Source organism: Pituophis catenifer, unplaced genomic scaffold (assembly GCF_029215685.1).
Source record: "Pituophis catenifer annectens isolate HBS135680 unplaced genomic scaffold, rPitCat1.0.hap2 SCAF_9, whole genome shotgun sequence".
Classification (NCBI taxonomy): domain Eukaryota; kingdom Metazoa; phylum Chordata; class Lepidosauria; order Squamata; family Colubridae; genus Pituophis; species Pituophis catenifer.
Window position 1 is genome coordinate 2,369,798 of NW_027256889.1, and position 12,994 is coordinate 2,382,791.

Here is a 12,994-nt window from a genome sequence, read left to right on the forward strand (position 1 = left end):
GCGGGAGATGTAGAGAGATAGATTGCATTATAGGAAATGTAGTCCATGACATGTGACCATATCAGTGTGTCTGATTGACAACTGAGGCTCTCTGCCTGGTGCAAAAAAAAAGACCTGGCCATTTTGAATTACCACAGAAGAGAGAAGCATGCTTTCTGTACAGGGGGACAGAACTACCATCATTTTACACTAGGAAATGGGACAGATTACGAAATCAGGATGAATCTCACCTGGACTCACCAAGATTGTAAGTCTATGTTTGAGGATACCCTAATAAACGATCTGTATGAAAACCTGTTTGCTAGAGTTTATCTGCCTGTTCCCAGTGGAGCCAGATGCCTGGGGAACAGAACAGTAGGTGTGGCCAACTTGTTTTTTTTTTTTTTTTTAACTTCTTTAAAGCATTTTTTTACAACCTATTCGGGCGAATAGATTGTAAAAAAATGCTTTTAAAAGTTAAAAAAAAAGGCTCTGACAATCAGAGCTATGGCGCACGATCATCAGAGCCTTTTTTTTAACCTTTTAAAAGCAGGAAGTAACAACACCTGGGCGGAGCCTCGTGCCGCCATTGCTACCGGTTCTCTGAACCACCTGCCACAATCGTTACCGGATCGCCCAATCCGGTCCAAACCGGGACCATTTCACCCCTGCTGGGGAGGCTCACATAAAGAGAGAGAGACCCACGGGCTCCGCGGTCTTAACCACCGGTGCCCTTAGTTGGGTTGGCAATCCAGCTTCCCTTGCCACCAGAAGCTCAAGATTCCCGGGCAAAGCTTCTCACCTCCATTTTGGTCTGGATCCAGGGCCCCACGATGTTGGCCTGGCTGGCGAACTGTCGGCGCAAGCGTTCATTGGACTGCTGCTTGCTCTGCTCATCCTGAAGGGCGCTGTCCCTCTTGGGTACCAGTTGCTGGACCTGTCGGACCCAAAGGAAGAGAGCCACCATTGAAGGCGACGTCCCTGGGCTCCCCACCCACCCACCCCACGGCTTAGGGAGAACTCGGGTTGCAGCCCAAGGCGGGCAGGCTCTGTCTTCAGCTCCGCCTACTGAGTGTGCATATCGGACGGCCCGGGAAGCACAGGAGTACCCACCCTTTCCCACTTGGAGTTGATGATCTGAGGCGTGACCGAAGTGTAAGGATTGTTCCCGGAGAGCTTTATGTTGTTGTAGTCTGCAATCTTCTGTGCTTCGCTCTCGATGCCCAAGATGGCTTCTCGTTCTCTGTCGGCATCGGGCAACGTGGATTTGAACTGATCGTGGGCAGCAATCAAGCCCTGGAAAGGAACCACACATTCCAAGTCAAGATGGGCGAGGCCAGATCGTTTCAGCCCCAGCCCCGCGCCCAGAAAAGACACGAACGGGGTGTCCCCAGGTTCATCCCTGCTGCCATCATGAAGTACTCATTTATCTTGGTGGGAATCCAGATGTTTCCCAGAACAAGTTGGGCTTCTTCCATTTGCAGCGGGACGGAGCGTGAGGGGGAAATTCCCCCCTCCCCACCAAGAAGTTCTGGGATGGGACGGAAGCCAGCTAGAAAAACTTCCATCTGGAGTTGGAGTTTGCACTTATACCGTATTTTTCGGACTATAAGACACACCTTAGTTTTTAGGGAGGAAAATAAGAAAAATGCTGATTGAGGGTGGATCGGCCTCCCGGAATACCCCCAATCAGCTGTTCCCAGAGATGAACTTTAGCAACAGGTTCGTCGGTTGTGAGCTCTGCGCCTTGCTTTTTTTTCAGCCTCTTAAACGGAGGTTTCAGAGGCTTTTTTCAGCCTGTGAAACCGCCCCAAAGGCTGGGCGGGACTACATTCGGTGTATAAGACGCACCCAAATTTTCACCCTTTTTTAGGGGGGGGGGGGAAAGGTGCGTCTTATACTCCGAAAAATACGGTAAGTAGCTGAAGGTTCTCCTATTTATTTATTTATTTTTTAATATTAAAAGTCTGGCATAATTACAGATGTGTTGCCTCTTTGAAGCTTCTACTTAGCATTTTCTGGTTCTGTAATCTTTTTACTTTTCAAGAAATATACTCAGAGCTTGCCGGCCCCGACAAGGAGGAGCACCCATCAAGCACAAGGTCCGCAAAAGGAATGCGGAGATAGGAAAGACTTGAACACAGGACCCGTTTCCAAAATAACCTGAGAAACTTTTAATGGAACACTGACTGATAACTTGGGGGGGGGGGGGAGAAATGGCCAGGGGCAAAGGGAAAGTGAACTGCCTTGTTTTCGTGCCAAGCCAACGGATTCTGCCTGCTCTAATCTCGGTAACCGCTTGATTCTCAGCGAAGTATTATAATACCCTTGGAAAAAGAAATGAGCCAGGAGTCTTTCTTTGCTAATTAAAACTAAGTGGGATGGATGACACAATTGGATCAGACAGCAGACGTGTCGACTAATCTCCCTTAAGCACCACTCATCTCTCTCTCTCTCTCTCTCTCTCTCAGCTGAAGCCCAGGTAGATACTGTTCTGAGCTAGGCTTCCCCAGCAGCATGAAGCCGAGTCCTCGTCCCGATAAACCCCTTTTATTGAATTGACAGTGAATTCCTCTCCAGCAAAGTCTTTCCTCTCCCACAGTCTTTCAAGACAGTTCACAATTACCGACCTTGATCAGGCTTGGAGAGTGGCCAGGCCGATATCTTTCAGACACCACAATACTTGGCAAGAATGCAGGAATGAACTAATTGTCTCCTGCCAACTCCACTCCCTTTTTGCTCCTCTTTTATTCCCTCTGGGAGGGACCCTTCATCATCCACCTGTGGCCTTACTCCCAAGTTGACCCTGGTTCTTTAGCTGTTCCCTTCGTCTGGCAACTCTGCACATGCGCCCACTGGGAATAGGCTCCAGCTGTTTGCCTGCCTCACTGATGTCAGACTCCGAAGGTAGCTGATAACTGTCAGACGGCCCTGGCCCCCTCTCTGCCTCTGATGCAGAGCCCTCCTCAGAGCCTCCCCCAGACTCCAGGACTGGCCCATGTTCCTCCCCAACCTCCTCACTGTCCGAATCTGCTGCCAGATCCGCTGGCCACTGGCGGGCCACAACAAATACTTCCAGATCCTTGTACCATAGAGAGGGTAGGAAAACTCAACAGACAGCCCTCGTACCTCTATCTCCTCTATGGTATGGACAATGAACATATCCTGGAGGTCCTCCATTGCACTTTCCATCCAGTTGTTGAAGGGCGCGGCTCGCTTGGCGTATTCCAGATGGAGCTGGTCGATGGTCTCCAGCTGCTTCTCTGTTTTCTTCGGAAAGAGAAACGGGCAAAAAAAGGATTAGGTCTCCTGACACCGTACTCGCTCGCTCACCTCCTCCTGCGGTGGGGCAGGCTTCTGCTCACCTCCAGCGCTTCCCTCCGTGTGTGGGTCAAGGACCCTAGGGAGTCCCACTGGTCACAGATCTTTTGGCACCGGGCGTTGACACTGGGGGAGTCGTAATAATCCAGCTCGCTGTGGGGCAGAGAAAAGGGAGGGCATTGGTGGGATGGGCAGGTAACCAGGAAAGAGTTCTCTTGTGGGGCCCTAATCGCCTCTCTATGAATGTATGTGGTTATGTTGCTGTAAGCCACTGAGAATCTAGTGACTATCTATATTCTACCTTTCTATCATCTCTCTATATCTATATCATCTACCTACCTACCTATCTTCTCTCTATATCTATGTATATATATATGTCTCTCTCTCTCTTCTCTCTATATCTCTCTATGTATCTATCTACCCTGTTTCCCCGAAAATAAGACATCCCCTGATAATATGCCCAATCGGGCTTTTGAGCACATGCGCTAAAATAAGCCCTCCCTGAAAATATTTAACCAGACGTGCAGCTGGTCCCTGCCATTTCCTCTGATTAGGGTTAGGGAGACAGAGCGGGTGGGGAAGGCCGTTTTCACCCTCCCCAGGCTCCAAGAAAGGCTCTGGAGCCTGGGGAGGGCAAAAAAATGGGCCTACCAGGCCCACTGTGCCAAAAGCAGGGGTAGCATTCGTGGGGAGGGGGACAATGAATTACGCATGTGCGCGACACCCCCCCGCCACGCGACCCCTGCTTTTGGCACGCAATGGCAAATGAAGCCTTGGTAGTACAGTGGTCTAAAGCACCCTGTTATTAAGACCAGCTGCCTGCAATTACCGCAAGTTCGAATCTCGCCAAGGCTCAAGGTTGACTCAGCCTTCCATCCTTTCAAAGGTAGGTAAAATGAGGACCCAGTTTGTGGGGGCAATAAGCTGACTTTGTATAAAATATACAAAAGTATGAAGGCTATTGCTTAACGTATTGTAAGCCGCCCTGAGTCTCCGGAGAAGGGCGGCATATCAATCAAATTATAAAAAAAAAAAAAAAAGGTTAGCCATCACTGGTGCAGGGGCTTTCTTTGAGGTTTGCAGTTCCCGTGTCTGGCCACAAGAGGGCACCCGAGTTCCTTCTTTCGGAATGCGGTGCCCAGGGAGACAAGCCAGCCTCTCAAACATGGCTTGTTGCTTTAAGGACCAAAAAGGGAAACCAGCTTCCAGCCACTGGAAGAGCTGGGGAGTAACCTGGACTCTGTGTGTGTGTCCCAGGGTACATGAGAAATTCAGGAAAAGGGAGACCGGGCTGGAAACAAAGCCCCTGCCCCCAGAACGGCGACCGACCAGCCTCCGTTCCAAAGAGTTTCTCCGATGCCAGAGAAAGAATTGAGGGCTTCTCCCCCTCCCCACACACACAGACCCCCAGGCTTCCAAATGTTGGCAAGCAGCATCCTCTGGATGAGTGTGCGCTAAGTGTGTTTGTGTAAAGAGGCAGAGGGGCTGTGGGTGAAGTCATGCTGCAGGCCACACACACACACACCAGGGTTTCTAACTTCTCAGCCCCTCTCAGCCCCGAAAATAAGGGACCCCCCCTCCTCCCCTAGTCAAGGCAGGCTCAGCCTGTGGCCTGTGTGTATGTATACTTATGGCGTGTGAGTTTATACGAGGTGGGGGGGGGCAGGAGGAGTGGGGGGGTGGGAGGAGTTTGCTCTAAACTCTTACAAGGACCGCATTCTGGCACAACACAGCAAGGGAGGAGGGCTGGAGAACAATGGGGGTACTGTGTAATGCGGGGAGGGGGGCGAGCGGCGGGGCAGGGTGAGAAAAACACCCTTTGAGGAGCTTCCATTCCCCAAAAGAGAGGTGATCCTAGCTGACTTCAGACGGGAGTCAAGGAGGCTGTTTGAAAAAGGATCTTAAAAGATAGGTTTTTGGGGAGGGGGGAGCTGCGAGGGGAAGGGGAGGACGGCTGCTATTTTGAACTTGCCAAAAATACCTTACAACGTCTCTTTTGTGTCTTGCGGCAAGACGGTCCAAATCTCACACACACACAAACACACACACACACAGAGGTTGGCAGGGAAGCTTTTTAAAAGGCTCAGAGGTTGCCAAGGCTGGTTTCTGGTTTTTTTTTTTTTTTAACAGGATGCAGGGAAATTTTACAGCTTCAAGTGCTCCAAAGCAAGGAATTTGTACAGCCCGGTTTAGAAGCCTGGTTCAGGAGGAATAAGGAGGAGCTGGAGAGGAAGAGGAAGAGGAGGCAATTCTGGTGCTCTCTGAGCTGGATAGTTTTCTTGCAGACATTTCATTACCATACTAGGTAACATCATCAGTGTTAGGAAGTAGAGAGATTTGGGAGGAGGAGGAGGAGGAGGAGGAGGAGGAGGAGGAGGAGGAGGAGGAGGAGGAGGAGGAGGAGATTCTGGTTCTCTCTGAGCTGGATTGTTTTCTTGCAGACATTTAATGACCCAACTAGGGAACATCATCAGTGCTAGAAAGCAGAGGGATGTGTGAGGAGGAGGAGGAGGAGGAGGAGATTCTGGTTCTCTCTGAGCTGGATTGTTTTCTTGCAGACATTTAATGACCCAACTAGGGAACATCATCAGTGCTAGAAAGCAGAGGGATGTGTGAGGAGGAGGAGGAGGAGGAGGAGGAGATGATTCTGGTTCTCTCTGAGCTGGATTGTTTTCTTGCAGACATTTAATGACCCAACTAGGGAACATCATCAGTGCTAGAAAGCAGAGGGATGTGTGAGGAGGAGGAGGAGGAGGAGGAGGAGGAGGAGGAGGAGGAGATTCTGGTTCTCTCTGAGCTGGATTGTTTTCTTGCAGACATTTAATGACCCAACTAGGGAACATCATCAGTGCTAGAAAGCAGAGGGATGTGTGAGGAGGAGGAGGAGGAGGAGGAGGAGGAGGAGGAGGAGGAGGAGGAGATTCTGGTTCTCTCTGAGCTGGATTGTTTTCTTGCAGACATTTAATGATCCAACTAGGGAACATCATCAGTGCTAGAAAGCAGAGGGATGTGTGAGGAGGAGGAGGAGGAGGAGGAGGAGGAGGAGGAGGAGGAGGAGGAGATTCTGGTTCTCTCTGAGCTGGATTGTTTTGCAGACATTTCATTACCATACTAGGTAACATCATCAGTGCTAGGAAGTAGGGAAATTTAGGAGGAGGAGGAGGAGGAGGAGGAGGAGGAGGAGGCGGCAATGGTTCTGGTGCTCTCTGAGCTGGATTGTTTTCTTGCAGACATTTAATGACCCAACTAGGGAACATCATCAGTGCTAGAAAGCAGAGGGATGTGTGAGGAGGAGGAGGAGGAATCCCCAAGCTGGTGCTCAGATTCGCTATAACAACTTTTATAGTATTACTTTAAAAGCTTTCTCCCCATGATGGAGAGTTGAGTGTGGAAGGCCGGGCATCCTGCTCCATCGGCAATTTGAAACGGGCGGGTTTTAACGGCAGGGGATAATTTACATTATTAGCAGGATTGGGGTCAATCCTTTGAGAAGGCCATCTGTTGAGAAAGGTGATAGGGAGGAAGAGGAGGGGGGGGTGAGGAACCATGGCCCTTTTCTGCCAGCTCAGGAATTCTGGGAGTTGAAGTCCACAAGTCATCAAAGGGCCACGGTTCCCCACCCCTGATCTGGGTAGTCATTAAGAATCAATGTTGACTTGATGGTACACAATCCATCCCGATTTGGCACCTCATCTTGGTAGTCCTCAAATTATGATCGATGGCTTAGTTACGACAGACACACACACACCCCACTTCCGCCCTCAAGAGAGCTTAGATCTGGTCCGTGGGGCTTCCCTGGAAACAGTGAAGGACAGTCTCGCGGTGCCTCCGCCAGTGAAAATGGAGATCCGTTTTCGCTGACAAGAGGGTTGCAAGGAGGCCGTCACAGCCGAAAACGGAGCTCGGGAGCCCATATTCGCTGGCAGAGCGCTCGGCCCAGCACAGGCGCCCCGAAACGAGTGACATCGAGCTAGCCACGCCCACCCAGGCTACAACCCCCAAAGTCAAAAACAACCCTGATGTGGTCCTCGATGAAATCGAGTTTGACACCCCTGCCCCTGCCCCAACATCTGGCCAGATAGTGGCTCCCAAACAGTGGTGGGTTTCACATATTCTTACCACCGTTGCTCGTTTCACATGTACGCACACCTTCCGTGCATGTACCCGGCCTTCCGTACATGCACTTGGTTCACGTGTGTGCCTTCCATGCATGTGCCCAGCCTTGAAAACATGGCTAAATAGGATGACAAAGCACTGGGGGAGATGGGAAGACCCACCCGCAGTTGCCGCTACCGGTTCTCCCGAACCGGTGCAAACCGGCTGAATACCAGCTCTGCTCCCACCCCTCCTAAGTGTGACTGAAGGGGGCTTGAAGGTCTTCTGCTCTGCTGCTTGCTTGGAAGAGACTGCCACTAATCCCCATTCCCAGCATCCTTGGCTTGTCCTGGCTCCATCTCAGCTCAAGCTCACTTGAGTTTTGGCTGAACTATAGTTTCCATATCCCAGGGCCCTGCTGCCTTTTGGAGCAAGAGAAAGCCCCGGATCTATTTGGAGAACGCAACACCCCCCCACAAGCATCCCACCCTCCCTCCCCCCCAAAAAAAGAGTCCGGGCGAACGATACGGCAAGGCGCCTTTGCGTACTTGAGCTCTTGAGCGATGGCCGCAATCTGCTCCACGCGGTCTTGGTGAGCTGCCAGGTCGCTCTCAAAGGCTTCGTGCTTCCGGATCAGGGCCTTGATGTCGGACAGGGTGGCCGTCTCGTAGTCCTTCTGCTTCAGCATGGCCTCTTTCCCTGCGGGGCCCAAAACGGAGGAGGGTCAGGGAGAGGTTTTTGCAACCTTCTGACGAGCAACATCAATGGGGAAGCCAGATTCACTTAACAACTGGGTTGCTGAGTTAATAACTGCAGTGCTTCACTTAACAAGTGTGGCAAGAAAAGAGCCAAGGTGGCGCAGTGGTTAGAGCGCAGTACTGCAGCTACTTCAGCTGACTGCTACTTCAGCAGATCAAATCTCCCCAGGCTCAAGGTTGACTCAGCCTTCCATCCTTCCGAGGTGGGTAAAATGAGGACCCAGATTGTTGGGGGGCAATAGGCTAATGCTAATGCAATATGCTAATATGCAATATGCCAAATGCTAACTTTGTAAACCGCTTAGAGAAGGCTGTAAAGCACTATGAAGCGGTATAGAAGTCTAAATAAAATAAAAGAAATAAATAAAAGAAATAAAAGTTGTAAAATGGGACAAAATTCACTTAACAAATGTCTCGCTTAGCAACACAAACTTTCTATTCTATTCTATTCTATTCTATTCTATTCTATTCTATTCTATTCTATTCTATTTTCTATTCTATTATTATTTTCTATTCTACTATTTTCTATTGTATTCTCTCCCCTCCCCTCCTCTCCCCTCCCCTCCCCTCCCCTCTTCCCTTCCCATTCCCATTCCCATTCCCCTCTACTCTTCTCTTCTCCCTGGGCCTCAGCTTCCCTACTGGTTGAGTTTTTCTTGCTGCTGACATAACTCCGCTCTGTGCCCCCCCCCCACTTTGTCTCCTAGCTTCAGCCTAGGGCCAAGCCCCTTTTTTGCAAGCCCACCTCCACATTGCTGGGGTTTCTCCACTAATTGAAAAACTATTTGGGTCGTGGAAGCTGCGGGACGCTTTGAAAACGCGCCTCTGTTCCAATCAGCTGTTCTCCGGGACACGCTGGCTCAGCTTGGAAAATCTGGTCTTGGCCGCCAGCCAGGAGAGATCCAGACAAGCAAAAAGCCCCCGTGGTGCAGTGGGGGGGGGGGAACGGCAGTCTCCGTCTGGCTGCGTGCAACGTTAGGCGAGAGATCCCTCCGTGTTGCCCCAAGAGAGGCTGAGGTTTTGAGTCCTTGAGCCACGAATATTGGGGATCCCACATAGCAGGAAAGTCCTTTCTTAGGTACCGTATCAAACTGTGATGTTATTCTACAGCAAGGGGGGGGGGGAATTGTGATTTCTGGAATTGTGGCACGAGTGAGGAGACCTAGAAGCCCCTCTACGGGCCAGGCCCAGACAGATGATGAAGCTTGGGGCCTTTAAACTTTAAACAGAGCCAATCACAGCATCGTTCTAGCCTTGGAGTGACAGGCCAGCGCAGATGTGAGAGCCGGGAGGGGGGGAACCAGCTGTTGTCTCATTAGCTTGACTCTCTGCAAGGAAAGTGTTATGGGTCCACCTGCTACACCCACTGAATTTCACACCCTTAGACAGGCTAAATAAACAAGGCCTCCTTCACCGTGTGTTTCTGAGAACCACATTTTGGAAGTGGGGGGGAGAGATTATGGAATTTGTTTTTGTTTTTTTTACAGAACTATTTTTTTTTTAATAAAACAAGATATGCAGCTGGTATCTTGGCAGCTTTGATGCTGCTCCCATGACTTACGATGGTCTAAGACAGAGGTCTCGGCAACTTTAAGACTTGTGGACTTCAACTCCCAGAATTCCTCAATTGAAGTCCACAAGTCTTAAAAGTCTTACCGTCAGTCAAATTATGCCGACTGGCGACTCCCAGGGGGAGGGCCTTCTCTGTGGGGGCTCCAACCCTTTGGAATGAACTGCCCCCGGAGATACGGAATATCCCTGATCTCCGTGCTTTCCGCCGTACCCTCAAGACCCTGATGTTCCAACAGGCAGGGCTAAACATACGAACATGTGAATGATTTTTTAAATGTTATCTAATTCTGGGTTTTATTTAATTGACCAAACTAAGTAATAATTTTAATTAGCAATTTTACGATGTTTGTGTGTCTATATTTTTCTTGACTGTACACCGCCTTGAGTCCTACGGGAGAAAGGCGGTATAAAAATATAATAAATAAATAAATAAATAAAAAATAAATAAATAAAAGTTGCCAAGGTTGGAATTCTGGGAATTGGAAGTCCACGGGTCTTAAAAGTTGCCAAGGTTGGAGACCCCTGGTCAAAGAGATACTGGGAAGAAGACACGTAGCTATTTTGGAGAAGCCTCATTTTGGGGTGTGAGAGAAATGGGCATCTCTGACACACGCGGACACCAACACAGCCACAAGACAATCTGGACCCTCCAGATTCACTTAATGACGTGATTCATTTAACAGTGGTTCGCTTACCACATGCGTGGCCCAAAAGGCCGTTAAAAAAAAAAATCAGCCGTGACTCGCTTAACAACCTTGCCTAGCCATGGAAATTCTGCTTCCAACTGTGGTCGTAAAGCGAGGACCGCCTGTGAACGAGAGGTCATGGGGCCAGCCATATCTCCCTATCCAAGGCTCTTTCTCACCTTCGGTCCACGCTTCGTGGATGGACGCCTTCTGCCTGAACTTCAGAGCCAGGTGATCCAGTCTCTCCAGCCTCCGGATTTCATTCAGCTGCCACTCTTCGAAACCTTTCTCGGCCTGTTCCAAGCGCTGCCAGCCGTTGTTGATATCCTGGGGGGGGATTTGGGGGTATGGAAAGGTGGGTCAAGTTAAATAAAACGCAAACCCCCCCCCAAAGCTCTTAACAGCGAAATGGTTTAATGTGGATCCCAATTTTATGGATTCAGTCAAAGGGCCGGCCCTGCTTGCTTAAAGAGGTCACGCTTAAGGTCTGTTATTAATTTGAGAGGGGAGGGGGTTAATCTTTTATTAATCTGAATTTGGGGGATTATCTTTTATTTAAATCAGTGTTTTTCAACTTTGGCCACTTTAAGGCGTGGGGACTTCAACTCCCAGAATTCCCCAGCCAGCCAGTTGAGGTCTTCACACCTTAAAGGAGTTGAGGTCCACACAATTTAAATTCTGGGAGTTCTCACACCTTAAAGGAGTTGAGACCCACACAACTTAAATTCTGGGAGTTCTCACACCTTAAAGGAGTTGAGACCCACACAACTTAAATTCTGGGAGTTGAGGTCCTCACAACTTAAATTCTGGAAGTTCTCACACCTTAAAGGAGTTGAGGTCCACACACCTTAAATTTTGGGAGTTGAGGTCCTTACAACTTAAATTCTGGAAGTTCTCACACCTTAAATTCTGGGAGTTCTCACACCTTAAAGGAGTTGAGGTCCTTACACCTTAAATTCTGGGAGCTCCCACACCTTAAAGGAGTTGAGGTCCACACAACTTAAATTCTGGGAGTTGAGGTCCTCACAATTTAAATTCTGGAAGTTCTCACACCTTAAAGGAGTTGAGGTCCTCACACCTTAAATTCTGGGAGTTGAGGTCCTTACACCTTAAATTCTGGGAGCTCCCACACCTTAAAGGAGTTGAGGTCCTCACAACTTAAATTCTGGAAGTTCTCACACCTTAAAGGAGTTAAGGTCCTCACACCTTAAATTCTGGGAGTTGAGGTCCTTACAACTTAAATTCTGGAAGTTCTCACACCTTAAATTCTGGGAGTTCTCACACCTTAAATTGAGGTCCTCACACCTTAAAGCAGCCAACGTTGAGAAAGACTGACCTAGAGAATCCAGTCCTGGACTTACAACAGTTCGTTTAGTGACCGTTGGAAATTACAATGGCACTGGAAAAAAGTGACTTAGGACCATTTTTCACTTATGACCCCTGCAGCATCCCCGTGGTACGTGACCAAGATTCAGCCGTTTGTCGACTGACTCATACTTATGACGGTTGCAGCATCCCGGAGATCACATGATCCCCTTTTGCGACCTTCTGACAAGCAAAGTCAATGGGGAAACCAGATTCACTTAACCACCTCGTTACTAACTTAACGACCGCAGTGATTCCGCTTGCCAACGGTGGCAGGAACGATCGTAAAATGGGGCAAAATTCACCGAAACAGCTGCCTCGCTTAGCAACAGAAATGTGGGCCTCCATTTGCGGTGGTTAAACTGAGGACCACCCGTGTTGTAAACTATGCAAACCCAGAAGCGAAGAAGGACGGATGAGGGAGATGCGCGTACTACTCACCGATACCATTCTTCCTTCGGAGGGCATGAAGGCCGGCCGGTTGCTAAGTCGCAGTTTGGTCTGCAAGGTGTTGAAGTTGATCTCCAACTGGCACTTCTCCTGCACTTTGGGGGGTTTGTGGACCCGCCGGTAATCCCGGAAGTCCTCCAGCTTCTGCTGCATCTCTTGCATGGTCTTCTGGGGAACCCGGTTCTCCAGCCAAGGGATGGTGCGCTGAATCCATTCCAGAAGCTGTGGAGAGCACACCAGAAGATGGTGAAATATAATGGACTCGTAGCTTCAACAACCAAAAGTACAACGAGACATGTCTACGGAGATTCTCCAGTCATCCAGGTCAATGGTTGTCCCAAGGGTGCTTATTCTCAACAGGCAACTGGACTCTCTTGGGTTTTCTTTGAAGGCGTTTGGCTTCTCATCCAAGAAGCTTCTTCAGCCCTGATTGGATGGTTGGGGAAGGGAAGGATTTACACTCCTTGTAGACAGCTGGTCATTTGCATCCTTTTAGAGCAGTGTTTCTCAATCTTGGAAGCTTGAAGATGGGTGGACTTCAACTCCCAGAATCCCCCAGCCAGCATTGCTGGCTGGGAGATTCTGGGAGTTGAAGTCCACCCATCTTCAAGCTTCCAAAGTTGTGAAACACTGCTCTAGAGAGTCATTGAGGCCACTTGGAGGTTTATCTGTGTCCTCCCGGTCACCTTAAGTGGTGCTCCTGGTTCCTGTAGTCTGCAATTTTTCCTCTGGAAATCTGCTCGTACTCCCACCCCATTCGAAGGATGT

General features: G+C 49.5%; 1 protein-coding gene across 5 annotated transcripts in view; it reads right to left on the reverse strand.

Moving 5' to 3' along the window:
• The window catches only part of ACTN4 (actinin alpha 4), a 99,202-nt gene that overhangs the window by 7,509 nt on the left and 78,699 nt on the right, over positions 1 to 12,994 (reverse strand). For all 5 annotated transcript variants that reach the window (XM_070950205.1, XM_070950204.1, XM_070950203.1 and 2 more), the window contains exons 10-16: positions 12,218 to 12,448; positions 10,591 to 10,738; positions 7,944 to 8,094; positions 3,345 to 3,453; positions 3,109 to 3,249; positions 1,093 to 1,275; positions 782 to 916 (exon numbers count right to left, since the gene is read on the reverse strand). In XM_070950205.1, the coding sequence (XP_070806306.1) occupies positions 782 to 916; positions 1,093 to 1,275; positions 3,109 to 3,249; positions 3,345 to 3,453; positions 7,944 to 8,094; positions 10,591 to 10,738; positions 12,218 to 12,448 (1,098 nt within the window). The remainder of the gene's footprint in view (positions 1 to 781; positions 917 to 1,092; positions 1,276 to 3,108; positions 3,250 to 3,344; positions 3,454 to 7,943; positions 8,095 to 10,590; positions 10,739 to 12,217; positions 12,449 to 12,994) is intronic.